A 27,677-nucleotide genomic window follows, 5' to 3' on the forward strand; every position below is an offset into this window, starting at 1 on the left:
GATCCCGCTGCTGCAGGTGCGGCGGCGCTGCGGGGAAACGGGAGCGTGTGTGTCTGTGTTATGTGTGTGTGTGTGTGTGTGTGCGTGTGTTATGTGTGTGTGGTGTGTGTGTGTGTGTTGTGCGAACACCCGGCGGCCGCCAGGAAGCGTGTGGGCAGCCCCGCCTGCCCCGGGCGCGGGCGGAGTTCCCGAGACGCAGGTCCCTAGCGCGGCGTGCCCATCCGCATCCCGGTCCCGGGCTCCGGAGCGGAGCGGGATGGGGACTCCCCGCCCCGGTGCGGCGGCCGCGGACCCAGCTCGGGCTTTACCTCCGACAGCGCCCGGCGCGCCTGCGCGCCAGCGCCCCCAGCGGCGGCGGCGGGAAGGGCCGGGGGAGCCGCGGCCGCCCCGTCCCCGTTCCCGGCCCTGTCCCCGCCCGCCGGCGCCGGGCTCTGGGCCGCGGTGGCTCCCGGGCCGTGCCGCCACCCGGCCGGGCTTCCGACACCCTTCCCTGCCTATCCGCGCCCGGTGCGGCGCAGCGCCCGCCCACCAGCGGGCCGGCGGTGTCGGTGCGGCAGCGGGGAGCGCCCTCTGCCCCTCGGGCCCGCCCGCCGGGTGAGTTGTGTGCCGCCGCCGCCCGGCGCTCTCCCGGCCCCGCGGTGCTGGAGGCGCCGGGAAGGGCCATCTCCCGCATGGCGTGGGGTTTGGAGCTTCGGGGCCTCCCTGCTTCCCTTCCTTCGCTCCTTTCTCTCCCTCCCTCCTTAACTTCTCTCCCCCCTCCCCTGGCCGGCGCGGCCCGGGCGGGAGCGTGTCCCTTTCCCAAAGCCCGCCGTGTGCCTCCTGTTCCCCCGGCACCCCCGGGCACGGCCTGCCGGCTGTTCCCGTGTATCTGTGCCATCTGATCCAGCCCCAGCCCAGGGAAGAACGGGGAAGCTCGGAATGCTCCGGATCAGATTTTGTTTCATTAGTTTTTGTTCTGCGTAATCAGCTGGTGACGTTAATGGTTCCCGAGGGAAGCTCGCACAGAACAATTGTTTCTTTCCCTGCTGTAGTTCTGCTCTCGAGTTGGAAATAGGATCATTAGCCTGGAAATTTAAAGGCTGGATATAACTCAAGGCGAGGCACAAATTAAAGCTGGAATGTGTCCAACCCTCATATAGGCGGAACAAAAATGTAAATAATTTTATAAAACAACAGTTTCCAATCTTTCTGCAACTTTCCTAGAGTTTTTACCATCTGAAGACAGAATATGGAGTCTGAAAATGAATTAAAGAAGCAAGTAAACCCCTTTTACTGCAATGTAAGTATTACTTACTGGAATTTGTAACTAATACAGAGTGATTTTGGTGAAACAAAGCTGTACTAAACCAAGTGTGAAGGTTCTTTTTCTCTCTTGAGCAAGCTCGATAAGTAGCACTGGAGCTGAACTTACTTTGGTGACTTTGTCATGTTTGACTGGAATGTGTGTTAAAAATCTCTTATTAAAATGAAAAATATTATGTTTCTAAATAAAGGTATTCTTTTTAAAATGGAATGATTAAGTCTAGGTCCTGTTTAGAACAAAAAATCCTGATTTCTCTGGTTGTCAGGTTTATTGCTGTTTTTTTAAACATACTGGGATTTTAGGAGGAGAAGAAAATAGGCTGCAGCTGTTCATTCATGTGAGTTTAAACCTGGTCTGCCCCCGTTCTGAAATGGCCCAGGCATAAAACAGCTGGGAAAGGGAAGTTTTCCAGAGTGAGCAAGGCAGGCCCTGGGCTTTTCAAAGTGTGTTGGTGTGGATGCAGCACTGGGGGGACCTGGCTCACCTCAGGCAGGTGTCCTGGCTCAGCACAATGATGTGGCTCACCCTTCCTCTGCAGTGTGTGAGCAAGATCTTGGATCTGTCTTCACTCATCCACACATGCCCACACAGCAAGTGTGATGAGATAGCTGCAGAGTTCTGGAGCACCTGAAATTCTGATGCTGGAGACTCTGGTTCATTCCACTGGGTTTTGGTGGTCTTGGAGCCTTAAAAAATTCAGTTTTAGGAGGCTGTTCTAGTTTGTCTTTGAAGTAGCAGTACTTTTGTAGAACTTAACCTGTACCAATAGTTTGATAGTAGATCTGTTTTGGTATCAGTGGTATTTTATTTCTCTTGTTCTGTATGCAGTGCTTGAAATACTTCTCTTTAATCTAGATTTGCAAAATCTGGTGTTCTTCTGCATTGAACTTGCAGACTCACTTCCTTGGATCAAAACACAAGACGGTAAGATCAGTTTTTGAATGCACCTTTTGTCAGATTTTACCAATTTATTTAACAATAGATTATGGGGCTTGAAATCTATTTTTTCATGTGATGTTGAAACATACAATTTCAGATATTTAACTAGTTTTGCTAATTTACTGACTTCTCTACCATGATAAAGTAGAACTTGGTTTTGTACATTAGTCTTGTCAGAAAATGTTGCAACTTTTTGTCTAGTAAAGACAATACTTGAGAATACATGGCTGTTAATAAAGGGAAAATGGAATTACTTAAATCATAGACAATCTTCAGAAGAAAAGGGCTGTTTTTCTTTTTTAATTTTCATGTAATTGTTCACCTGAGATAGTCTATGCTGTTAGTATTAATCTAACTTACTTTATATATAACGAAAGCTTTGTATTGTTGCTTTTTGACTCTTAAGTGTCTTTCTTCTTTGTTGGTTGTTAACTTGGTAATTTAGATTGAAGAAGCATTGAAAGCTCATGGCATGGGTAAGTGCAAGGTTTTTTGCTTCCTGCTGTGTTCTGTACTTGCACCTTCTCCCCACCCCAACATAGTTGTTTATGAAACAAATGAGAAAAAGACTTTCTCAAGACTTGTGCTTTAAGATCTGTCTTGTGTTTTTTAATGATATGACTACCAAATCAATCAGTAATGTGAGCAGGAGGTATGCAAAGTTCATTAACAAGAACTAGCTAGAATACTAAAAATTATCTACATTAAATTTTTGAGAAACCCTAAGGAATTGAAGACATTAGAGACCTTCAAAATTTAAAATATAATTAAAACCCCTATGCTTGCTAAAGCATGTAGAAATACTATATGTACTTTAAATTTGCTTTTGAAAAGGGGTTTATTTGCTTCAGCTAATTAAGATTTTTTTAATACTTTTAATAAGTTTAATAAATTGTTAAATATTCTTTGGGTCTTGATCAACTGGTCTAGTTCCAGAAGGAGTGAAGGTCTAACTGCATTTGCAGTCAAGTCAGACATTGGACCTACCTGATCTGAGAATTTTTGTTTGGATTGTAAAGGAAATTTAAGTGATGAAATATTTAGCAGCTGTATGCTGCTGAAATGAATGTCCTGGAATTCCTGGATGCCCTGAGATGTTTAGAGATTCTGAACTTGATTGATCTTCCTCTCTGCCTGCTTCATTGAATTGCCTGACATTAAATAACTTTATTGTTGTTTGGTGTGAATGTTTTTTGTCTATCTTTCAGAGTATGATGCTAATAACACCAGGGTCATGGGTTCAGTCCTTGTATGGAACTCAGTGGTCCTTGTGGGTCCCCTCCAACTCAGAACAGTCTATGAATCTGTGAAAAAATCTCATGGCACGTTCAAAATTTAACTTAAATATAGTTTTCTCATGTCAATGGAGGCTTAAAGAGTTTTTTTCAAGTAGTTAGTTATTTTACCAAATTGTTCTTTATGCTAACAATTTTATTTCCATTTCTGTGGGTTGTTTTGGTTTGTTTGTTTTCTCCGTGTTTCTTTTTGTTTGTTTGTTTGTTTATTTGTTTGTTTGTTTTTAGTTGAAGCAGAAGGTTGCTCAGGGAAGAAACCTGCTAAACTTCCTGATTTTGGTAAGAATGTTTAATGCCTCCCCCCACACCTCCTTCCCTCCCCCCAAAAAAAAAAAAAAAAAAAAAGTGGAAGAAAATTTAAAAAATTGAGATACAGTATTGCAAGTGATGTCTAGATCTTAGCAGGTCGTTGGGAATTCATTTCTGTTTGTTGTAATTTCAGTCTGCAGTAGTATTTTGCAACAATTCTTAATTTTTGCAACCCAAATGCTTTAAAAGGAGTGGAAATAGGATTGCTGAGGTAGTGTTTTATAATAACTGAGTTAATTTGTGATGTGGTGCCTGTACAGGATTTCAGTGATCCTTGCGGGTCCCTTCCAACTCAGAACAGTCTGTGAATCTGTGAAAAAAAAATCTCTTAGCACATTCAGAACTAAACATAGTTTAGTTTTCTCATATCAATTAAAGCTCAAAGAGTTCTTTCTAAAGTTGTCAATTATTTTACCAAAGTGTTCTTTCAATTGTACTAACAATTTTATTTTCACTTCTTTCTGATTCTTCCTTTTGTTTCTTTCTTTGTTGTTGTTGTTGTTTTTTTTTTTTTTAATTAAAACAGAAAGTTGCTTAGGGAAGAAAGGGAAACTTCCGAAACTTCCTGATTTTGGTAAGAATGTTTAATGCCTCTCCTCACACCTCCCTGAAAAAAAAAAAAAAAGTGGAAGAAATAAAAAAATTTGAGGTACAAGATTACAAATAATGTCTAGATCTTAGCAGGTTGTTGGGAATTAATTTCTCTTAATTGTACTGTCAGTCTGCAGTAGTATTATGTAACAATTCTTAATTTTTGCAACCCAAATGCTTTAGAAAGAGTGGAAATAAGATTGGGGGGATAATGTTTTATAATAACTGAGTTAATAAGTGATGGGGGGCCATGTATGAGCAGGGATTCACTTGTATGGGAATTTCTTACAGTATCACTTGAGCAAGAGAGGTTTTATGGAACAGAGAAGTTTAATGGACAGACACTGGAAGACCAGCTTAACACGTGTAAAGATTCAGAACCTGCACTTGGTGAGGGCTTTTGATGCTGTAATTGTTTGGTTTTGTGATATTTACCTTTAAAGAGTATGAATTGGGTTTTTTAAAATGTAAAATTAGGTAATGTGTAACAAAATCTTCTTATGGTTACACTGAGTGCCCAGTATGTCATACCCAATGGTATGGAAGTGACAGATCATAGTGACAAAATCATTTGATTGGGCCTGGAACATATTTGGTTAGGTGTCTCATATTGACAATATTCTCTAGAAACAATCTAAAGTGATAAGACAGAAATGAACTTTAACTTAAAAGAGCAGTGTGGTTCTTTGCAATTTAACTAACTGTCCAGTGGAGGGAAGATAGGAGTTGACAGAAAAAAACAACTAGGGACATCTATTAAAATACATTCTCTTCTAATTAGTTAAAAAATAATTGTTGCTATTATTTTTTAAAAAAATTACTGAGTCCTATGTGGTAAACATAAGACATCCTAAAAACATCAGTTTTATACCTTTGGTGTTCAAAAAGTCTAGACACCAAAAAGAAAATATCGGCTGGTTCTAAAAGTCTTCACTGATGTATTTGACATGCAGTAGTAATCTTTTCCTTTTATGTCAGCACAGCAAAAGATCAGTTCTTTTGCAACCAGCACTGATGATTTGTTCCAGCAAACATAAAATTTCCTATGTTATTTGTTTGGGTTTTTTTTAATACAGGACTTGATTACATAATAGAATACCGGACAAAAGACAACATTCCTTTTCTGTATGAATGTCAACTATGCTACTGTAAAACAGGATTGAGTAGCATGTTCATGCATGTTTGTGGCTCCAAGCACAGACTGGCATACTTGGTAAGCTCATTTGTTTGTTTGTTTGTTTTAATGTAATGATTTAAGGAGAGAATTTCATAGTCATATTTTGATTTTTAAAAAATCAAGATTAAGGTTTTACATAAGCTTTTGTGAAAATCTTTTTATCGCAGTTATGCAACTGTGATGAATACACTTAAAATTCTTCTCATCAGTAATGTGTATGTCTGTCCATTGCTTGACACTGGGTTTAGTTTATTCTGTTTTGGTCGACTAATAATGAAATCTATAGCTAAAATGGACTAGAAATAAATGTTTGTTTGATTTTTGTATTATGTAAAACAACAGGATCAATGAAGAAAGCGTTCCATCTTCCAGATGTTTTAAAAGGAACTTATTTATAAATTACCATGATACATATTAGATAATGTGATACATATTAGGTACTGTGACTTGGAATCAGGAGAGAGAAAACCCAACTCGTGTTCTGTTTTGAGGCTGGACAAGACACATCTGTTCTGTTGCTTGTTTTATGACAAAGCTTTTGAGGATCATGTCAGCTCACAAACATTCAAACACATTATCATTTCCAATATGTTCAGAGAAATGAGGCTCTCTAGTCTTTGAATATTTACTTGAGTATATTGGCTTAGGACTGGCTTTTAACAAAATAGAAAAAGCAATATTCTGAAAAGTATTTTGATATTTCCCATAGAAGTCTCTCAAAATTGGTATTATATTCAACATATTTGAAAGTCATAGACAGCTGAGTTCACGTAGTCTTTTGGGGCAGCTTTAGGCCTAATGTTGTGTGTGCTGCTATGAATCTGCAGTGATGTCTTTCATAAACACCATACTGTTTCTGGTCACTAATTCAGACACACATGCTGAGTTTTGATGTTCTCAGCTATTGCATTTCTTGCATACTTGGAACTGTTTCCTGCAATTCTGAATCTTACACTTGTTACTGCATCTCTGCTAAATTCTTAAATACTATAAAAATATAATAATTCATGAAGGATAACTTTAAAGTCGTGCACCTCAGCTGGATTAACCCTAGGTAGTGGAAAAGGCAGGAGACTAAATGACTGGAATTTGCTCTGCTGAAAAAAGAGCCTGGAGGTCCTGGTGGATAATAAGCTCAAGATAAGTAGTGTACCTTGGTGTCAGTGAAGGCTAGCAGCAAGCTGAGCTCTACTAACAAGGGTACAGCCAGTAGATCAAAGAAAGTGATTATTCCTCGGTTCTTGATCCTTGCTAGGCCATATCCAGGGTATTGTGTTCAGTTTTCTGCTACTGCAGAAAGGAAGCTATTTATGAAATTGAGCTAGTCCAGTGGAGAGGGGCCAAGATAGTCAGGGGGCTGAAGCACGCTTGTACTATGAAGAGAAGTTCAGGTAATTGGATTTCTTCTGGCTGGAGAACAAAAAGTGTCAGAGGGATCTTACACTAACCCTCCAGTACTTCAGAGGATGTTATTAAGAAGGCAGAGCCAGACCCTTTTTGGAGCTTCTTGGCAGGAATATAAATTCGAGCAGAGGATTTTCCTACTTGACATAAAGTTTTTGCTGTAAGAGCAGTCAAGCATTGGAGCAAGTTGTCCAGAGAAAGGGGGAAATCTCTCTCTCTCCAGAGGTTTTTGGACCCAAGCAGGCAAAGCCTGGTGCAACCAGTTCAGCATTCAGTGTCAGCCCTGTTTTGAGCTGAAGAATTTGCTTTAGTTCCCTAAATTATTCTGTGTGTAACCATTTTAATATGTATATGTATATGTGTATGTTGATTTATCCCCCATGATTATTAACTGTGCGAGATCTGGAAGGAGTTGTGTGATTTAAAGACTTGCATTTATTTTCTAGAGACAACATTATCCAGAGATAGCACAATCTGATGAAGTTAAGGGTAGAGGCTCTGAACTGAACAAAAAAATTAGGCAAATTGGATTAACAATTGAGAAGAAAGAAGGAAGAAAACAAGTACAGGTATATTTCTCTTAAGAATTCCAGAAGCTTTATATTCAGTAAAGAAACAGAGAATGTAATTTCTATTATGGTGGGCAGATTTGCCTTGGAAGGTAGAAGAATGTTAAACTTCATTACAGGTGCTTTTTGTCATTTTAGTAATTCCTCCAGGATTATTCTGGACAAAATTTCTCTATCTAAGTGCACAAATAATGCGAAATTTATATGCTAATATTTAATCAATTCTCAGCCCTGTGTATGTGTAAAGTAAGTTTGTTTCTTTGTTGCTAAGAAACTGTTTATAACTTTTCTAAATAGATTCTGCTTTGTGAGCAGCTCATGGCAATTCTCAGAGAAGCCAGATAAAATTTCTCATAGTACAGATGGAAGTGTGGGAATTTGCAGGTTGACATGAGATTATCAGCAGTGCTGTGAGATCACAAAAGTGCCATAAGCTTAAATTCTAAGGGAGCTGCACCCTTAGAAATATATTCATGTGGAGATATCTTCATAGTGCTCTCTGTTGATACTTGCACTGCAGTATTATTTGTAATACCTTTATGTGGACAGGGTGTTGGTGAAGTTTCTTCTTGAGGTGCACCTTACCACCAGCTGATTGAGGTGCTCATGGTTCTTCGTGGTGCACGTTAAATTCGTTTTCTCCATCAACTTCAGTTTCTGTCAGCATACTGGTTCTTTCTTGATAAGATCCCTTGCTAATGCTACTTAATATGCATAGGTGTCTTCTTCCAAAGTGAAGTTCCCAAGGTTCCTATGTTAAAGCTGGCAGTCTCCTGCCCATCTGAAAAAAGGCCTGTGTTTCTTTCTGTCTGACACTATCACACTTAGGCTCAAGGGTTAGAGATTGCTCTGATCCCACCCTTTTCTGATAAAAAACTAGTATGGGAATATTGTAAGATCAAGTCAAGAATGAATACTGTAGACGGGAGAAATTTCAGATTATCAAATCCATTCTGTTTGCGTATCCTTCATTTTTAACCTCTGCTTAAAAAGAAAAACAGCTGACTGTTGGCAGCAACTTTTTCATTTGACCAACTTACATTTTTTCTTGACTTGAGACTGTTTATTTTACTTGAGATTTATGTTCATGGATATGGAAATATTTACTTCCATCTATATTTCGTAGGCCATTTTGTTTTTCTAGGTAGTTTATTACATCCATAGCAATCCATTCTTGATTTAAGGAAGTCTTAAATTAAGTATGTGTAACCTGGTTTAATTTTACTGCTATATCTTCTGAAATCAGCTTTTTAGTTTTCTTTTTTTTTTCCTAAGCTCTAATAAGAAATTTAATTGTGACAAATAAATGTCCAGCTGTATTGACTTTTTGAATATCCATAGAGGCATTTGCACACACGTGTTTTACACTACTGGTCATACATTCCTAAAAAAAAAAGGCAAAATTAATGCTGATGAAATAACTATGAAATAATTTTATCCACAAAATAACTAACATAAGGTTTTATTTTTAGGTTGTTAGAGGTGTTCCACCAAGGAGAAGGAAATGGCCAGAAGGTAAGTGTGCTCATTGGGGTGCAAATTGTCCATTTCTAATTTTGTCCTCCTTTGATCTAAATTAGACCAGGGTAGTCTCTGCAGTGCCAGATACTCACCAGCATTTTGGTGAACTGGACAAAAGGAGCAGGTTGGGGCTCTATGCTGGTAGTTAATTTGCACTACAGAAAGCCACACAGAATTCTTAAAGCACAGCTACAGCTCTTACCTCTGGAAGAAAATTTTCTGTTTTACTAGCCATTGGTACTCACAGAATTGTAGGAATGTGGTGTGTGTGAGATTTCCCCACACAGTTTAATGTTTTAAAACTCACTGTAGTACAGTATTGTCCAGGTGAACACATAGTATGACTGAATGCCACTTGAGGAAATGGCTGAACTTTGCTATGATTCTCATTGCCTGAAAAATAAAAATTTGAATTAAAACTGATGTGCTTAATTTTAATGTATATTACTGTGTAAATGGTACCTTAAAATAGCTCAGTGGAAGTAATGAGATCATCTAAATTAGCAGTGTTGTACTCTGAAGAGGAAAATTGCCATTTTGAATCAGGAAAGTGGTCTGAAATAAGTTGAGTCCTTTTCAAATTAGATTTCTTCATCGTAACCTGTTGGTTAATGTGTCTTATTTTGCATGTGACTTTGTGGCATTCTACTACATTCATAGTATTGGCATATTTTATGAAATGCAAGCATGTAATTATAACCAGGTTATAAAATACTTTAAACTTTGTTGCTGAATTGTAGTTTGTATTAAATATTCTGTCACATAATAATGCTTATAAAATTATTCTTGGTGTTTCTAAGTACTATTGCACAGAAACAGAGCTAGATGACATTGAAGTGCAGTATTAGAACCACCCTTTATTAAGATAATATGCATTGTGCTACATTTCAAGCATGTTTGTTTAGTTCCCAGTGCAGAGGACAGCCCTTCAAAAGCTAAAGTTCAGCATGTGGATGTGCCCTTTAGTGAACAAACAGATGTAGAACAAATAGATAATGAAGATGGGAAACTGACAGACCCTACCCAAGGTAAGAGGAAAAAATATTTCTTTTATTGCTTGGGATTTTTTTCAAGCTTTCACCGGTGCATGAGTTGTTTACTACTGTATGTGCCTGTTCGTGGCTTCCACGGCTGAGTTATAAAGATGAATTTGCGCGTTTGTGTGGATGGCCTTGTGGTCTGTGGCAGAGGAAGGAACAATCCTGGTGTTTGTGAAGAAAACATTCTACTTCTACTGATTTTTTAGGTTCAATTTTTATTTTACTTCTTCGTGAGATACCTTACTTCCACCTTTAAGTTTTACTGATGTAGTCTTTAGAAGTATTCTTTGTTTTGAATATTTTTAAAATTAAAACACTGGAAAAACATTACTTAATATAATTTTTTTATTGTTTTAGATGAAAATAATGTTCAGGAGGATAATGAAGAAAGGCAGAAAGAACAGGCAGATGAAAAGGTTGAACCTAATAATGCTATTGAAAGCAGAGAAGACAACAACTCAGAAAGGTAAAAGAGAAAAAAAATCACCACCTTCAAACCTATTTAAATTGACTTAAAGGATAAGATACATGGCAATTATCTGCATTGGATTTGCAGAGTAAAATCCATGTCTTCTGAAATTGTGCTCAGCTGTAAACTTTTATCATCAACAGAAAATTTGGTGCGTGTAAAGTGACCTCAGACTTTGCTCTGGATGCAGCTGGCTTTTGTATTTAACTATTATCCTTAAGTTATAGCTGTCATGTGCTGCTCAAAATGTTCAAAAAGAACGTTTCCTCGTGGTTTAAAACTACCTCTGTTACAGGTTCATGTCACATAGTTAGGCCAATATGTGAACTGATTTTGGAAGGGAAAGACAAATCAGTAGTTGTTGAAACAGTTGGGGTCTCTTCTTTACAAATGATTTTGTGGAGGAACTATAAGTGTTTCAAAGGAGCAGCTGTGTTCTAAAATGGTGAAACTGTGTTTGCTGCTTCTGGGCGTCTTACTAGTAACAGAGTTGTGAGTTGAGTAACTGTGAGCCTTGGTTTGAGGAGGACATCTCCAGCATTGTCATCTTTGTGCAGCACCAGGAGCCACAGTATATCCCATTTGGTAAGGGATATACAGGCATTAACCCAAACCCAAGACTTTTGTTCCAACAATTTAGTTACTTTTTTTTTTCTTAATGGCGTTCCATTGGAATGTGTTCTAACTTCAAACCAGTAATAACTCTCCCAGATGTGGAGGGCTGACACCTTTCGCTTTGTTTATTGTTAAAGGAGAAATTTTCATGTTCCTGAAGTACATTTTTTCAGACTTGCCTCTCTGTGGAGCAGCCATTATGGAAAATGATCAGTTGAAATCAGATTCAGGTCCAGGTTTATGAATCTTTATGTTTACTTACTGGCTTTCAAACAACTAACAGTTCTGAATCAGAACTAGTTTGTGAAAACATAAAGAACGGGAAACAAGTAAAAGCTCAGCTGTCCACATCTGAAGATGCTGAGGTCTATTTCTGCCTGGTTCTGATCTTCATTGTGCAGTCTTGTACTTTTAAATTTTAAGAACAATTTTCTTTGGACTATCACTTAATATTTTTCTTTTAATCTGGTTCATATGCATTCTGGATGACTATTAGCAGCCAGGTGTTTCAGTGAGAGACTGATGTGGAAGTTAATTACTAAATTAGGACTTCAGCTTGTTCCTTTACTATTTATTTATTTTTGTGAAACTACTGAGAAGATATGAACTCAATACATAGTGTCTTAAAAGAATTAAGATCAGATCCTCACTGACAGCTTGTTTCCAGTTAAAGGTTCTGCAGTATGTGCCTGAAAATTTCTATGACTCCTCATTTCTTTGTAGTTAAGTTTCTGAACAAACAGTCATCTGAAGATGTAAATTATTTTATCGTCTGCTTTTACTAAAATTTTGACTCCTAAGAAACATTTCAAGGCAGAAGAGGGCTTAGGATTGGCAGTCATACGGTTTTGGTTAATTTAAGAAACACTCAGCCACTCTCAGCCCTGGTTCCTGGGCTTGCAAAGGGATGGAATGTGTCTGTAGTAGTTGTAATGGCAGAACAGCACAAATATGGCACAGGAATGTTTGGCCATAGGAATCTTTTTATGCCCATTATTTGTGTGACTCCATTGTAGAACGCCTAATTTTTAATAGCTGAACTTTTTTAAGGCAAGTCCGTGAAGTGCTGATAAAAATCTAGCTGTAATTAGGAGCCTCGTCTCACTGCAATGTGTACAAAAATCTTACACCTATTACCACCAATGTCAAGCTTCTTTTGTTAACTCTGGGTTTTAGAGCTTATGTGCTAGATAATCACACTAAAAAAACCCAAACTGCATAAACAATTTTGATGATGATTTGGGATGACTGGGATTTCTCTGGGGGAATAATATGTGACCTTTCTTTGGGAGTGTGTCAGAACCACTGTAGTAGTAGTGTGTCAGGAATTTAAACTGATTATCAGTTATTATTGGCTGCCTACACATTTTTGCTGGATCAGCCAACTGAATGCTTTATTTATTTCTATTTTAAGGTGTGAGACCAATGAACAATTAGAGGAGGAAAACAAGGAAGCTCAGGTGAATATTTTTCTGTTACTGGGTTGCTCCAGTTTCCAAATAGTTGGGGAAATAATTAATATATGATGTGCAATGGCGTTTGCTTACTCAAATTAATATTATTCACAATAAATTAGCTGCAACATTACTAAGGCAAAACTATTAACAACAAGGTTTTTTCCTAGTTTTGTTATGAGAACCTATGTACACATTTCATAACAGCACAAACAATTTGAATTGTTGAGTAACCATAATTACTACTGTTTATTTGTATTTACTGCATATAGTAGATCTCAGGACCTCTTTCTTATTATGTTAAACAGGAAGAATTTACAGAAAATCCTGAAGAATTCACTAGTCAAGCAGAACTGTTGAGTTATTTGGTGAGTGTTAAATCTTACCTTGTAAGATAATTTTTGGAAAACAAATTAAAAAACTAAAAAAAAGAAATCACTGGTTTGCTAAGTCTAAAATGTAGCAAGTAATGAAAGGCAGAATGTGGCAGTCCTGTAATCTAACAGATAACCAGACTTCCAGAAGGCAGGATTCAGAATAAAATGAATTTCACTGAATTTATAATGGGTCTATTAATTTTCAAGTTTCTAGACATTGTTTTTGCCAGGGTGTTGGTTTACTCTCAGAGGAATTACTTGCATTGAAAATTAATTTTTTTCAACTGTATCTTAGCTTTACTCCTTAACTACATGTTTAGGTAATATGACCTTTTAAAACTTTTTTCTTCTTTGTTTCTGTCATTGGTCTATAATTTTCAAATGACAAATTTGGAAAGATGCAGTTCAGTGATGAAAAGAAGCAGAATGAAGACCAATATCAAAGATACGTAGAAAGGAAAGAAGGGATTTTTAAGAAATAAAATGCAAGTTGTGTATTTAAAATGGGTCTCCCCCCTGCTCAGGCCCAGAGTGCCATTAACTGCAAAATCTGCCTCTCTAAAGTAAGTGTCAGAACACCAGAATTCTTTTCAGTTGTTGAAAATGTGCATTATGTACACATGGACAGCAGTGATACAATCAATAGAATGGAAAACTGTCAGTTTTCTGTTGTTAGATGTATCAACAACAGTTGAGGTCTTGCACACAGAAATGGTGATTTTCATAAAAGCACTGACAAACTATGGAAATCTTTACTGATACTTGCTCGACTAATCTACTGTATGGTAATTTAGGCACTATTGATTATCATATAATGGTTTTTTCCTGGTTTTTTATAGGGAATTATTAGGTATAGAGATCATTAATAAAATAATAAAGCTTGTTAATAAAACTTGAATTTGTTTTGAGGTATCTTCTTGCTTAATATGATTGTCCTCTGAGAAGAAAAGAGGACTGTTGAGGATGTGATTGGAACAACGTTCTACTTTGGAAAGTGTGTAAATCATTTATTTTTGCATCTACAGTAATTTTTTTAAAAGCTGCATTGTGTTTCTATTGTTGTTGGATTCAAAGGTTTCTTATGTGGTGAAAGGTAATTTTACAGGTGTCTTTTTTGTACTTGCTGTTCATTCTGTAAAGCTGTCCAATAATTATCCATACCATATTTCTTTTATTACCTCATAGCAAAGATATCCTTGCCACAATTTAGTCTTGTTTTTCCAATTAGCTTCTGACAAGATCTTCATTAAATATAACATGTTCAAACCTGGAGATGGAAATTCTGTTAGTGTTAAAAAGATAATACAATTCCTGTTATGCTTTCTCATACGAACTTAATGCTGAGTTTTTGTTACTTATTTTCCATTGTTTCTTGTGTTTAAATGGGTTTGTTTCTAGTCCAGAAGACTTTGAGCTGTTAGGATACACCTGGAGTTCTGTTACTTTGTCCCCAAGAAAGTCTTTTCAGCAGAGCTTTCTTGGTGTAGAAAGAGGGTGACATGTAGCCCTCTCTGTGGGTGCTGTTGGTGCTAGAACTTGCTTCCCTAGTAGAGCTTCACAGCTTCAAGACTGCTTTTCCCTCTGACTTTTAGGGAAAAAGAAGGTTAATGTAAGGCAAGGCAGCATGTACTTTTAAATTGAGTAGCATTCTGGCTTTTTGCTGCATTCTAGAGAAATGGGTTATGACTGTGTTGCCTCAGGGAAGGTGTACACATTCATTTGTATGCAGGCTTCTTGGCAGGAGATCAAAATACATAAGGAAAAGCATTATCTTCTGTATATTCCCAGGCATATTTTTGTGTTATTCCTTTTCAAGTGATTGTGTTGTGTAGCTGCATCTTCCTTCTCTTAGGATTCTCTTTCATTCTGCCTTCCTCCCCTCCATTTAAGGGATTAAAAATAAAAACTCTATTTGCTTTGTAATTCCATCCAAGTCTGACAGAAGGGTAGAGACACAGAGAAAATTAGGTTCCTGCAGGTTTGTTTATGAATTTTTATAGTTCAGTTTTTCTGAGGAAAAATGTTTTATGGTGTGTTGTTTTGTTTCTTTTTTTTTTTTCCCCTAGCAAAGTTTTGAAATACTGAATGAGGATGATGCTTCATTTATCCTGAAAGTTACACAGACACTCACAAATGCACTGGTGGAATATCGTCAGCAGGCTGCATCAAATGAAGTAATGCAGATTTTGTTTTGGTTTTGTTCTACAAACCTGTAGATTCCTGAGACTGCATTTTTTATTATTATTATAGATGATACAATAAAACAAAAAAATGCTGTGGAGACTGTATTGTAGGTTTTGCTCGTTAAATACATAAATTTTGGTAGTGATGATAGGGTAAAATTTTAGCTTTTCTGTTGATGAGTCTTAATAAATTCAGCCGTGCTTGCTTATTTCTTCATTCTTGATAGAAACTAAAAATCATCTTGTCACTTACTTCCTGTGCTTTTCCTTACATCTATAATTTTCTGCAACTTTTGCCCATTTTTAATGCTAACTTAAGCTTTTCTCATTTCTACTGACTTGCCTAACACTCCTCTATGCTGTATCTGTTCCCAGGCTTCACTTCATTCACCATGTAATTATACGTCGGTGACATGAATTATTTTTCTTCTACAGCTTCTGGTCCTACTTTTTGGACTGTTCTTTCTGAGGTCTCATTCTTCTTCCATTATTAGAAACCCAGTTTTTCCCCTCTGCTGTTATTTGTGGCTGACTTACCTTTACATAGGCAATACATATGGAGCTGTTTTGAGTTCTCTGCTGACATGTTACAAAACAATCAAGTTCTATCTGAAATAACTTCAAACCTACAAGTTGTGGAAGACCAAAATGTTTTCCTACACTAGGCCTTGTTAGTATTCTAAACTGTAATGCTTCAACTGGTGATTTTTGAACTAAATCTTCTATTGTGGGTGTACAGTGCTTCTTTTTTAGATCTAACAAGTTGAGAGTTAGGCTCAGTGAGTATCGCTTCATTTCCTAATACAGAGTTTTGTCAGACATAGAGAGCTATGATGGCTAGTGTATACACAGAAGTTATTAGCCCTATGATTTGCAAAGAAATACATGATTTTTCAGATTAAGTAGCAGAAATACTGGTCTTTTATTTGGTTTGTGGTCATTAAAAATGTAGTAGTTCATTGTTACAAGAGGTTATCCTGATGAGATTTTTTTTTTTTTTTAAACTTATAGGACCGCTTAGATGCTGGATATAATGGAGAAACAGCAGTAGAATATTCCACAGAACAACCTGGCCTGACTTCAGCAGATATTACTGACTCTGACACTGGTAATGTTGGCTTTGCGGTCTTTAATATGGTTTAATTTTAACACTGAACCTTGCATAAATGATAGTAAGCCTTTCTTCTGCTTTTCTAAAAGCAGTGCTTAAGAGCCAAATAAAGCCAGAGTCAAGTAGCATAAATGAATAGTTTTGGGTTTTTCTCCCTATCCTCTACTAATATTAGAAAGAGAGAACTATTAAAACACATTGTTCCTACTTAACTGTAGGATTTGGGGAGAAAATGAGTTAGTACCAACTCTGACTTTCCTGTGTTCAAAAGCAGCTGTTTCTAAGGGGACTTCCAAAGTCTCTTTGACTTTTGTTTTTCCCCCAGTATTTTTTTTCCTTCTTGATAGAGAAGATGTTTCCTGCGGTTTTAGTCAAATCAAGATGTTAGTAGAAAGTTAGGTGGTAGAGGATGGATAATTCTCTTTAATACCCGAATATTCTAGCTACTTGGCTTCAGTACTTCTGATGAAATTTTCAAAGATTCCTGGATTTCTTGGAGGTCATTTTCTTCTGATAGAAACAAATGGATGTTTTTCTTAAACTTAGGAAGTACAATCCTGTGCTTGGAAAGGCAAGATACCCAGAATACTAGTAAAGCTATTTTGTGTGACTTTTTTTTTTTGTACGGTGTCAATTTTCTAGTTTTTCTAGAAAGTTTAGCTTTTGAAAACATCAGTTTTTACAATGGTAAATACAAAAAGTGCAGTGACTTTGAATATATGAGATTTGAAACTTTGATGCCATTTTTGTAAGCGTAATGGAAATAAATAGCTTTCTCCTACCTCCCCACCCTTGTTTCTCCAGGATTTTCTGTAACTGAAAAGCATTCCTGACTCTTGGTGGTTTGAAAATGTAGCAAAATCAGATGTGAACTGTACCAGCAATGCTGCTGTGCCAGACTGGAAATGCTTGTTTTGAAAAGCCCTATTTAGAGAAATAAGTAATGAAGGCTCTTCAGAATCCTGTCTTACTGAAAAACAGTATTTCCCTTCTTTAGGCTACTCAAGCAGTCAGTCAGCTAAGCAGTTCTTACCAGTCAGTGAAGATGAAGCTCAGAACTTTTCAACTGGCTCTTTGGAAACAGCATACGAGAACAACATCACAACTGAATTTTTGAACAGTGTAAGAAACATGAATGCTGAGGAAGTTACTGCCACCCTACACAAAATAGTAGCAGCAAATCCAGCTTTCAGAGGTAATTTTCATACACACACATACATAAAAATATATGTAACATTAATTAGCTCTGTGAAATATTAAGAACTTATATGGGTTGAAGAACTTTGAGGTATTAAGGAGGGTTGAAGAGAATTCTTTTTTCCCACCCTTTTGCAGCATCCAGTTTCGGAATCGTAATTCAGAATAGCTGCTTTCCCATAAATTCATTAGTAATTACTGATTTTTTTTTTAATTCTTCTCTCATTTTTGCATAGTAACATTTTCATGGCAAGAGACAGTAAACTGAAACCAAGGATATTGTAATTAGAAAATTAGAATCTTCTCTGTGCTATAAGAAGAGAAATGTTGGTTTTGTGAATACCAACAGTGAAGAATTTTTTACTTACTAGTTCCTGAAAGAAGTGTATTTGCACGGTAACATAGAAATAATAATAATCAGAGACAAGTAGTCTTTCTTTTGCTTGCAACTTTCTACTAAGTGTCAGATATTAAACTTCCCCACATCTTCAGTCAACTAAGGCTCTCTCTTCAGAAGTTTCCTGTGTATGTTTCTAAGCTTCTCAGAGTGTGTATAGAATCATAAAGGTTAAAAAAAAACAGTGAAGATGAGTACATTGTGACAAATCGTACAGTTTCCAGGCACATACTGATTGTTCTCAGTTAAGTTATTTTCCTTTTAATAAGGAAAGATCCAAAACTTATCTCAGCATCTGATTGTTTCAGTATAACTTGTGCTTTCAAGTGAATTTTTTGATTTTCTGTTTATTTACTGATTTTCTTTGTTTGCCTTTAACCAAGGAATTGATATACCAAATGTTATAAGGATCCTGACTGAAAGTGGAACTCTGACGGGACCAAGCAATGGCAGCACACAATGACATGGTACTTAATAAAGACAGTATAGCAATGTTTACTTTCTGTAAGTTTGTTGTTTTACTTCATTTGACCTCAGTGGAGTTATATTGTTACATCTAAGTTTTGTACAGAGTTTTTAAAATTAAATTAATGACTTGGTTTTGATATTCTTGTTATTTATTTCGCCATTTAGCTGAAAGTTCTGTATTGTGGAATGGTTGTAAAACTCATGTTTCTGTGTTAGAGCAGCTTTTTAAAACAGGTAACTTGTTTCTTCAGTATTATTAAATACTGTACATTGACAGTGTGATGTTTTCTTATTGATGGTTCTTTTACAAAGAATTATCAGCAGAATGAACTACTGCACTCAGCAGTACAAACTCATCCTACAACAAATATTTGGAAGTCATTCCCTGTGGCTGCTGGGACTGACTAAAAAGCCTTTGTAATCAAAAACCCTTTCCCATATAAGGGTTATGAACAGGTCTCCACATTTTTTTCTTAATAAGATTAAAAATAATAATAAAAAGCACTGTCAATCTCATGCTGAGACGAGAAGTGCCTGGATTATAGCTGATTTAGGGAGCACAGAGGCTTCAACAAAGTTAGTAGAAGTTAGGTATGTTGTGCAAATTTAGAGATGTATCCCAACAGGTGTAACCAGGCTCTGGCTAAGAGGCACTGATGTGGTGGCAAAAGTATCTTTTGTCTTTTATCTTGCCAGTGTGAGAATGAAAGCTGGCTTACACTGTTTTTCAGGATCTTTTAACAGGAACTTTTTTCCAACTAAAGTAGCACTGGTTCTGACTGAATGTACATGTCTATATATTAATGACTTCTACTTTTGTAGGAGGGTGAAAAAACATTTTGAATGGTTATAAATTAGTTTGCTTGGGAAAAAAAATTAAAGTGAAGCTGTGTAATTAAAATTCACTTCCTGCTTGTGATGCTGGGTAGCATTCAGTGGTTCTAATTAAGGCTCTTCAGCTTTGCAGCCAAAAACTGGTATAATTTAGATATGCTGGGGCCAGATGGCAAATGAACTTTTTTGTGTTAACTTACTTTTTTTTTGAGATCTGGATGTAATTTGAGAATCCTCATCCTGATGGTTTCACATCTTCATACCATGGAATGCAAGATGCAGTAAAATTAAGGTAACAAAGAAAGCAGCAACCAAATTTATGAGTTTTATTATATGAACATACCCAGGAAGGAAAACAGTTCATAGACAAATTAAAACACTATTTTTAAGGAACTCTGAAGAATTTCTGGAATGCACCTAAATCTGTTTTTATCAGATGGAGGCAGAGATGGAACCAGAATTCTTACAGTTCATTTACTCTGTATTAGGAACAGCATTAATGCCTGCTTAATGAAGGTGACTTAATCATAAAAATTCTGAATTATGAAAATAAAAATATGTTTTTCCTGTTTGTTTTCAAGGTGTGGAACAATCTTTGTATTAAAATAATAAAACCAGAACATTCAGCTGTTGTAAATGGCCATCGCTGAGACAGCTTCTTTTTCCTCTTACTGTGGAATCATTCCAAGTGGAAATAAAGTTACAATTAAGTTGAAATAACTTGGATTTGAGGGGGAATTTTTTGCTTGGGTGCGGGAGGAGCATGGTGAAAAAGGAAAGACCACTAAATCTGTAGTACACTGACATAAAATGGTTGAATGGTGTGCTGCAGAGTGCTGCTGTGCCTCTCAACTGGGAAACCTGAACTGGGTAAGAGGCACCAACTGTATGCTTCTGGAAATGTTTTCAAAGAACACAGTCCAACATAGTCCATTCAGCAGTACAATTATTTTTATTTTTTTCTTTCTTACCTGCTGCAAAGAGAGGCTGAAAAAGCATTGTATTATTTTGTTCTTGTATCTGCCTCTGTTTTGTGATGGCGTGGTGTATTCTTATACTAACGGAAAACTCTATATTTGTTCCCAAACATGTTTTAATGTTTTACTTGTGCCAGTACTGCAAAGTAAGGGAAAAAAAAAAAAAAAAAAAAAAAGGCCTTCTCTTTACTGATAGTATTTAAACAATGCTGTTGGCTGTATTTAATATTACACATTTTTGGTTTCTTACAATAACAGCAAGGCAGACTTCTGAGGTAACTAAAAGAATTAATAAAATTAAAAGGCAAGCAATAACAAGAAAAATTAAACCAAGAGAAAATTAATTTTCCATAAAGCTTCATCTAGGTTTTACATATTTCACTGAGACCAGAGAGCTTTGAGGAAGTGATTTTTAACAAAAAGCTGCAGAACTCCTGCTTCTCACAGAAGGCAAAAAGGGGGAAGGAGAAGGGTGTTCACAGGTTGATTGACAAGAAATGGAAAGTTTAGAGTGTGCAAGTGCAGAGTTACTGTCTGGTGTGAATTGGGACTATCTCTGTTGTAGACAGGTATGGAAACATCCTCCTCCTTTGCTGTTTCCTGTGTCTCTCAAGGTCTTGCACTCTCTCATACGGGAATTCATTTACAGCAAAAACCTTTATCTGGGTACGCATGTACAAAAGTGTGTTGTGTGCCTCATGGTTCATGTCTAAAATAATAACTTTATATATGTGAAATAATAACAATAACCTCAAATGCCAATGCTGACTCTGCAGTGACTCCACTGGAAGCATCACTGGAAGAATCAAGTAGGTTGGAAAAGGCCTTAGATCAAGCCCGACCCGTGACCCAGCACCATCCTCTCTACTCAGCTGCGGCACTCCTGTCTTTCCTTAAACACCTGCGGGGATGGTGGCTCCATCACCTTCCTGGGCAGTCAATGCCAATGTCTAATCACCCTTTTCAGTGGAGAAATTCCTCCTGATGTCCAACATAAACTACCTCTGTCCCTGGTTGCCTGGGAGAAGAAAACCTGGCTGCACTCTCAGGTGGTTGTAGGGAGTGATAAGGCCCCTCCTAAGAGGCCTCCTCTTCTCCAGGTTAAATAACCCCAGCTCCCCAGCTGCTCCTCACAGGACTTGTGCTTATCTGGGTACTGATTATTATTATTATTATTGTGTTCTTCTTGTCTGCTGTGGTGCTAGAGCAGGCACACTTGAGGGGCAGGGAGTACATCTTCACAGAACCACAGAATAAACCGAGGTGGAAGGGTCCCCCAGAGATCACCGAGTTCAGCTCCTCGCCAGGGCAGATCCTGCCCAGGATACCCCGAGAGTCACCCCGTGTGCTTGAGAGCATTGTACAGCCGCTCCTCGAACTCAGGCTGGTGCTGTGACCACTTCCCCGGGGAGCCCTTTCCAGTGCCCAGCCACCCTCAGGGTGAAGAATCTTTTCCCTACATCCAACCTAAACCTCCCCTGACACAACTTCGGTCCGTCCCCTCGGGTCCTGTCACTGGAGACCACAGAGAAGAGATCAGTGCCCGCCCCGCCCCTTCCCCTGCCGAGGAAGACGTGCACAAGGAGAGCAGTATCCCAGTCCTGGCGGTGCATTCCCGCCCGCCGGGGGTCACGGCGGGAGCCCCGGGCCCGCCCCGCGGGCAGGGGGCGCCAGCGCGCGCGGCCGCGGCGGAAGCGCGCGTTCCCCTGGGGCGCGGGGCGGGCGCTGGCGGCGCCGCTCACGTGGGCGGCCGCTTCCGGGCAGGCGCGCGGCGGGGGCGGAAGCGGGGCTGGCGCTGCCGCGCGCGTGGTTGGTGAGTGCGGCGCGTCCGCAGAGGCGCGGGAGGAGCGGGAGGGGTGGAGAGGGGAGGATCGGGATCATCGGGATCCCGGCCCCGCCGCGGTCCCACCGGTCCGTCCCCGCTCGCGGGGGCCGCCGCGCTCGCCCGGCCCCTGCGCCAAGGGCCGCCCGCCTTTTGTGCGGCCCGCCCTCCCCTCACGTTCCTGCGCCAGGGAGGCGGCGGGAAAAGCGGGAGCCGCCGCGGCGCGGGCCGGGCGCCGCTCCCGGGGGAAAACCGGCGGCATCGGCTCCGCCGCGCTCCGCCACCCCCGCCCCGCCTCCCCCGGCGGCTTCTCCCGCCTGCCCGCCGCCGCGGGAGCTCCCGGGGCCCGAACCCGCGGCCTCCCGCGCCGGGCCGGCTCTGACGCGCCTTTATTTGAACGCCTCGCAGAGCGACCGGAGCGGGGCGGAGGGACGCGGTGCCTGGGGAACGAGCCGAAGGATGTCCCGGGACGGCGAGGAAGGCGGCGTGACGGCCTAGACCCGCGGGAGGAGCGGCCGCGGGGGCGCGGCGTGCGCGGGTCGGGCTGTGCGGTGCGGGCCGGGCCGGGCCAGGCGGGGGATGCGCTGCCGGCGCGGGAGCGGCGCGGAGCTGATCGCCTGTGAGTATCGCTGCCCTGCGCCCGGAGAGAGTTCGCCCCCGGGGAAATCATTATCAGATCCGAGGAGTTGGTAAGGGTGTGTGCCTTGCCTTCGGGTTTCTCAGGATTTTCCTGACTGAGCAAGGTAATGAGGTTCTCTAAGCATCCTGCCTGAGAGCTGAGAGGGAGGGAAACCAGGATGGTGAGCTCCAGGATCATCGGGGCCCACCGGGGACCGAGAGTGTTCTCTGAGCTGAGGGGCGGGTGCCCCAGTGACATCAGGAGCGGTGTCTGGACAGCGCTGCGTGCTGCTCTATGTTTGAGGCAGCCTGTATCGATTGGAGGTTGTTTTAATGTTTTGGGTTGTAAAACCGTGTTAATTGCTTAACTGTTAGGTGCGCTTAGCTCAGTCCTGTTGGCGGAGGGCCAGGCGAAAATACACAGAATCACATATTAGTTAGGGTTGGAAGGGACCTCTGGAGATCTTTTAGTCCAGTCCCCCTGCCAAGGCAGCATAATCCAGAACAGGTGACGTAGGAGTGCATCCAGGTGGGTTGGATTGTCTCCAGAGACCTTCCTGGGCAGCCTTTTCCAGTGCTCTTATGCCTCAAAGAATTTCTTCTTCATGTTGAGGTGGAACTTCTTGTGTTGCAGTGTATGGCCATTGCTCCTTGTCCTGTGGCTGGGCACCACTGAAAACAGTCTGGCACCATCCTCTTGGCGCCCATCTTGGAGGAATTTAAATGCATTAATGAAATTCCCTCTCAGCGTCCTCCAGACCGATCAGGGCCAGCTCCCACAGTCTCTTCTCCTAAGATGCAGTTTGTGTCAAAGGCAGTTGTTTCAGCAAGAAATTTCATTGAAATGGTTACGTTCTTTCATCAGCTGTGTACAGTTTTGCCCGATGTCTTATTAAGGACCCACTGTGGTGTTTACATGACTTAGGTTTTGTAAGGATTTTGTCTTTTGCTAGAGTATGGTACATATGAATTGGAAATAGATAGGCTTAGATTACCAATTATTTCCAGAATATTTATTGTGAGGTAAGATGTGCTGCTTTTAGTAGGAGAAAGGATATTTTACAAGCTTTTTCCTTTAAAAGAACTTAATTGACTCTGGTCATGTGTGTGCACACCTGTATTGTGAAATTTTGATGATAATTGGGAGCCAAACATCTGCTCTTGTAAAAGCAAGCCTTTCTAGTGGAAATAACTTTTACATTCAAAGCTTCTAGCTGTTTCTATATATCAAGTAGTGAAATTCTTGTAATTCTTTCCCAGAAGATGCATATGGTAAAAATCAAACGTTTGTAAAGCTGTGGTTGTTATAGTTGGACACTAAAGGACCTTTTTATTTTGGCACCAGGCTCCAAGCTTTTTAAAAGCCTTCTGAGTTGATAGGTTACTTGTGCCAAATTTGTATTTCAGTTCAAGTGGTCTTGCATGTAATTTTTTAACCTAGTGTGTGAAAAGCAGAAATTAAGTTGTAGTCAAATGTTGGTATAATCAGTTGTTTAAATTGTTTTAAAATAATAGAAAATGACAGTTTATTTGAAAACATTCTTTAATGATTGATGCGTATATGAAATACTCTAGTACAGCACAAATTTCAGCTTGAAGTCAATTGGGAAAATCAGCTGTAGGAATGATGATCACATCCACCAGATGAGAATCCTTGTTTGGATATGCTGTTTAGAAATTTCTGGGTTTAGTCAGCTGTATTGTTGGGGGTTTTGGCTTGGGTTTTTCTTGATTTGGGTTTTTTTTTGTGAGGGAAGTGGATGGTGGTTTGTTGGCAGGTTTTTTTGAGAGGATTAAATAAAGGAATCTGTGGTGTAGTGTTCGCTGGGGTCTTTTCAGTGTGTTCATTTTTTTTTTTTTTAATCTGGTAGATGTAAGAGTACTTTAGTATCAGAACTGATAGAACAAACCCAAAAAGCCATTTAGAAACTTATGGGGGTTTTAATTTGTTTTGGTTATTTTACCTCCAGTATGTTTGTACAGCTTACAAGTGTAGTGGCTCAGATGCCTTATTTCTTATGCCTTATAAAAGTGTCTTTGTTTTCCATTATTTTTATCTTGTAGGTGCTCATTTGACCTCTTCTTGCCCCCGTACTTCTAGTTATTTTTGAATGCACAGACTGGATTTTTCAGTGTGTAGTGGAAGTTTTTCTTAGGGTTTTTTGTGTCCTTTTATTGATGAAGGCTTGTTTAAACCTGTGAATGTACACGTGCTGTCTGTGTGCTGTTAGTGCTGGACTTGGTAAGCAACGTACAGTTGAAAGGGAGCAGTTCACTGAACTCCTTGGCTTGACAAGAATCAAGTGTGTAAAAAGTTGCTTTGTTGGCAGGAACTTCTTAAAACAAAACCAAATCAGAAACATTGCTAAAGCAGTGGTAGATGCAGATACCTGGATGCTTTTTAATAAAGTAATTCTCAGAGCAGAGGCAGCCAAAGGAGCAGCAGAATGTTTTCTGGACACTGGAAGAACAGCTGCAGGGAATCATCTGCATGACTGTTTAGTCTAGCATCTTGTCTCAGGAGTGGACACTTGTTTGTGCATAGACAAAAGAATAAGAACAGTAGCCAGACAAAAGAATAAAAACCATAACCATTGTTAGGAGATTGCTGCTCTTTGGTGGAAAAACTGCTTTTGTTGTGTATTTAATCAAATTATCTTTTTGCAGAGAATCAGAATGACTAAAAAAAGGAAACGTCAGGAGGATTTCCAGAAAGTCAAATTAAAAGTTGGGAAAAAAAAGCCTAAACTAGAAAATGCAACTGATACTACCTTCAAAACAAAGGCCATACAAATTCCTGAGCAGCTTAAAGAAGATGGAGTGCTTCCTACGCAAAATAGAAAACTTAACATAAAGGTACACTGTGATGTTACATTCTGAAATGACAGAAAATTGCTTTCCTTTTATCTATGTTTACTGCAATTTGGGGAAAAAACAATTTATTTAAAAAAAATGCAGCAGGCTATCGGGATGCAGCCTCGTTTTCAAAGGATCTTGTATTTCTCTGGAGGGTGGATTTGTTTTCCTTCCTTTGTGTCATCTTCTGTCTCTTGCAGCTCTCTGCTTAAACTGAAGAAAGCTATTCAGGCTGAGGTTTTGTAGTTCTGCTTTTGGGAATGAGAGTGAGAGGACTTGCCTTTGGCCATCCCTCTGTTGAGTCAGTAGGGTTGTGCATAAACTTTAAAACGAGACCTAAGGACAAGTCATTATATCTTGTTTTTCCTATCACTGAATTCTGAGCATTTGTTAATTGTTGTGCTATAAATGCATACCTTATTTGTTCTAAACACATTTTGCTATTATGAACAGCAGTACATCATAAGAATATTCTGTATTTTAAAATATTTAGGAAAAATATGCAGAAAATATGTGGGGGAAGTTTGAACAGCTTAAAGAAATAACGATGGTAAGTGTGTATGTTTGTTTCCTTATAGGATTTGCTCTCACAGATGCATCACTATAGTCCTGGGGTTAAGCATAATGCACTTCTTGGACTCAAAGAACTCCTGTCCCAGTATCCCTTTGTAATTGATGCACACCTTTCCAGTATAATAAGTGAGGTGGCAGCTGTGTTTACAGATAAAGATTCCAGTGTCAGGGGAGCAGCTGTTCACCTGCTGCAGTTCTTGGCTTCAAAAATAAAAGCGGAACAGATTGCTCCATTTTTCCCTTTGGTAAGTGCCCATCTCTCTAGTGCCATGACTCATATCAGTGAGGGAATTCAGGAAGATTCATTGAAAGTCTTGGACGTTTTATTGGAAGCATACCCAGCTCTTCTTACAGATCGCAGCGTTATATTGTTGAAGAATTTTGTAGAGCTTATTTCTCACCAGCAACTCTCAAAAAGACTGAAAAGCAGGGACAAACTCTCCTGGATGCTCTCTGTTAACCCAAATCGCAGAGTAACTTCTCAGCAGTGGAGGTTGAATGTACTTACCAGGCTCAAGAAGTTTCTCCAAGCAGTGGTAGATGGATCCAGTGATACAGAGGATGAAGGGCTTCAAGAGCAGAAGGACAACTCTCATTCTGTGAGGAACCCAATATGTATTAGTTGGAAGCTCCATGCAAACAATCAGCAACACATACAACTGTTTGAAAGTGGTGGCTTACGACCAAAGATCAACTCATCATTTAGACTGAGGTGAGAAAACATTAACTAGTTTGGGAATTAATGTCAACTGTGTGATCACAATTTAATTTTTTTTTGTGGGATTTTCCCTTAGCCATATTTTAGGATGCTAAGTATAATGTGCAGAGATTTGAAAATACAGAAATACTCAGCAGATAACTGTGTTATGTGTATATCGTGAACTTTTCCATTATAAAGTCTTTATTTTATGCTATTAATAATATTTTTGGACTACCAGTTCTGTTGGGGTATTTTTGTAATGCAAACTGGCAACTTCTTGTAGGATGTCAAACAGACCTGGGGGCAAGTAGGCAAATTTCTTCACATGAAATATAAGCTTGTTTGTGATAATGAATTTTGTGCTTTTACCTTCAAGAGTCTTACCATAAGCTTAAGAGTCTGTTATCTTTGACTGTAGCTCCTTTTAAAAAGGACAGCAGGATGGGATGTGTCTGGTGGTATGAAGTTCTGCTGAGTTTCCAATTCTAGATATTTTAGTCATTTCACCAGTTTATATATTCACTGTGGATGAAAGATGTCTCAGCTGAGACATGCGGATGAATATGAAAGCAAGTGTAGTGTGCTTAGTCACAGAAAGGTTTGTGTGGGTTTCAGTAGTACTCTAAACAGATGTGAGCTGAAATTAAGGGGGAAATAAACAACTGTTTTGATTTCTCTTCCTCTTCTCTGATTCACCGACTAGAGGGGAACCTCCCACCTCACTTTATAATACTTTTTGAACATTGGTATCCTCATATGCATTACTATGGATGCTACATACCTGCTGGCAGGAGACTTGGAATGGTGATTTTAAAAATTGAAGCAGTTTAGCTGTTACACAGCTCTGTTCCCTGTAGACACTGAAGTGGTTTGAAGAG

At 39.4% G+C, this 27,677-nt stretch overlaps 2 protein-coding genes across 6 annotated transcripts in view; both read left to right on the top strand.

Annotated features, from left to right (window-relative positions):
• The first annotated feature begins 583 nt into the window (after positions 1 to 583).
• Positions 584 to 19,813, top strand: LOC310917408 (uncharacterized protein). Of its 3 annotated transcripts, none has more exons than XM_083875585.1 (18): positions 584 to 594; positions 1,204 to 1,279; positions 2,159 to 2,227; positions 2,688 to 2,718; positions 3,766 to 3,816; positions 4,373 to 4,420; positions 4,729 to 4,827; positions 5,514 to 5,650; positions 7,465 to 7,587; positions 9,060 to 9,102; positions 10,014 to 10,136; positions 10,506 to 10,614; positions 12,647 to 12,692; positions 12,995 to 13,054; positions 15,130 to 15,237; positions 16,258 to 16,354; positions 17,355 to 17,552; positions 18,335 to 18,447. In XM_083875585.1, exons 2-18 carry the CDS (start codon positions 1,229 to 1,231, stop codon positions 18,412 to 18,414), a joined length of 1,473 nt encoding a protein of 490 aa, XP_083731711.1. In that variant the 5' UTR covers positions 584 to 594; positions 1,204 to 1,228; the 3' UTR covers positions 18,415 to 18,447. The 3 variants fall into 3 exon arrangements, with proteins under 3 accessions (XP_083731711.1, XP_083731713.1, XP_083731712.1); XM_083875586.1 differs by lacking the exon at positions 584 to 594 and adding an exon at positions 19,466 to 19,813 and having other exon boundaries at positions 1,002 to 1,279; positions 18,335 to 18,418; XM_083875587.1 differs by lacking the exons at positions 584 to 594; positions 7,465 to 7,587 and having other exon boundaries at positions 1,001 to 1,279.
• Positions 19,814 to 22,025: 2,212 nt separating this feature from the next.
• TEX10 (testis expressed 10) overlaps positions 22,026 to 27,677 on the top strand; it is a 53,837-nt gene continuing 48,185 nt past the window's right edge. For 2 of the 3 annotated variants that reach the window (XM_083877782.1, XM_083877784.1), the window contains exons 1-3: positions 22,616 to 22,671; positions 25,338 to 25,526; positions 26,105 to 26,811. In XM_083877782.1, the coding sequence (XP_083733908.1) occupies positions 25,347 to 25,526; positions 26,105 to 26,811 (887 nt within the window). In that variant the 5' untranslated portion in view covers positions 22,616 to 22,671; positions 25,338 to 25,346. Of the gene's footprint in view, positions 22,044 to 22,615; positions 22,672 to 25,337; positions 25,527 to 26,104; positions 26,812 to 27,677 lie in introns of those variants that run through there. The other variant, XM_083877783.1, reaches the window with a different exon arrangement.

The sequence above is a fragment of the Zosterops lateralis genome (assembly GCF_965231275.1).
Source record: "Zosterops lateralis genome assembly, chromosome: 1".
In the NCBI taxonomy this organism is placed as follows: domain Eukaryota; kingdom Metazoa; phylum Chordata; class Aves; order Passeriformes; family Zosteropidae; genus Zosterops; species Zosterops lateralis.

What these genes read in the sequence shown, in the direction of transcription:
- LOC310917408 (XM_083875585.1), top strand. Translation starts at nt 1,229, where the DNA reads ATGGAGTCTGAAAATGAATTAAAGAAGCAAGTAAACCCCTTTTACTGC. An exon ending in GAAGACAACAACTCAGAAAG is followed by an intron (nt 10,615 to 12,646) that starts GTAAAAGAGAAA and finishes TTCTATTTTAAG; the next exon opens with GTGTGAGACCAATGAACAAT. An exon ending in CAGAACTGTTGAGTTATTTG is followed by an intron (nt 13,055 to 15,129) that starts GTGAGTGTTAAA and finishes TTTTTCCCCTAG; the next exon opens with CAAAGTTTTGAAATACTGAA.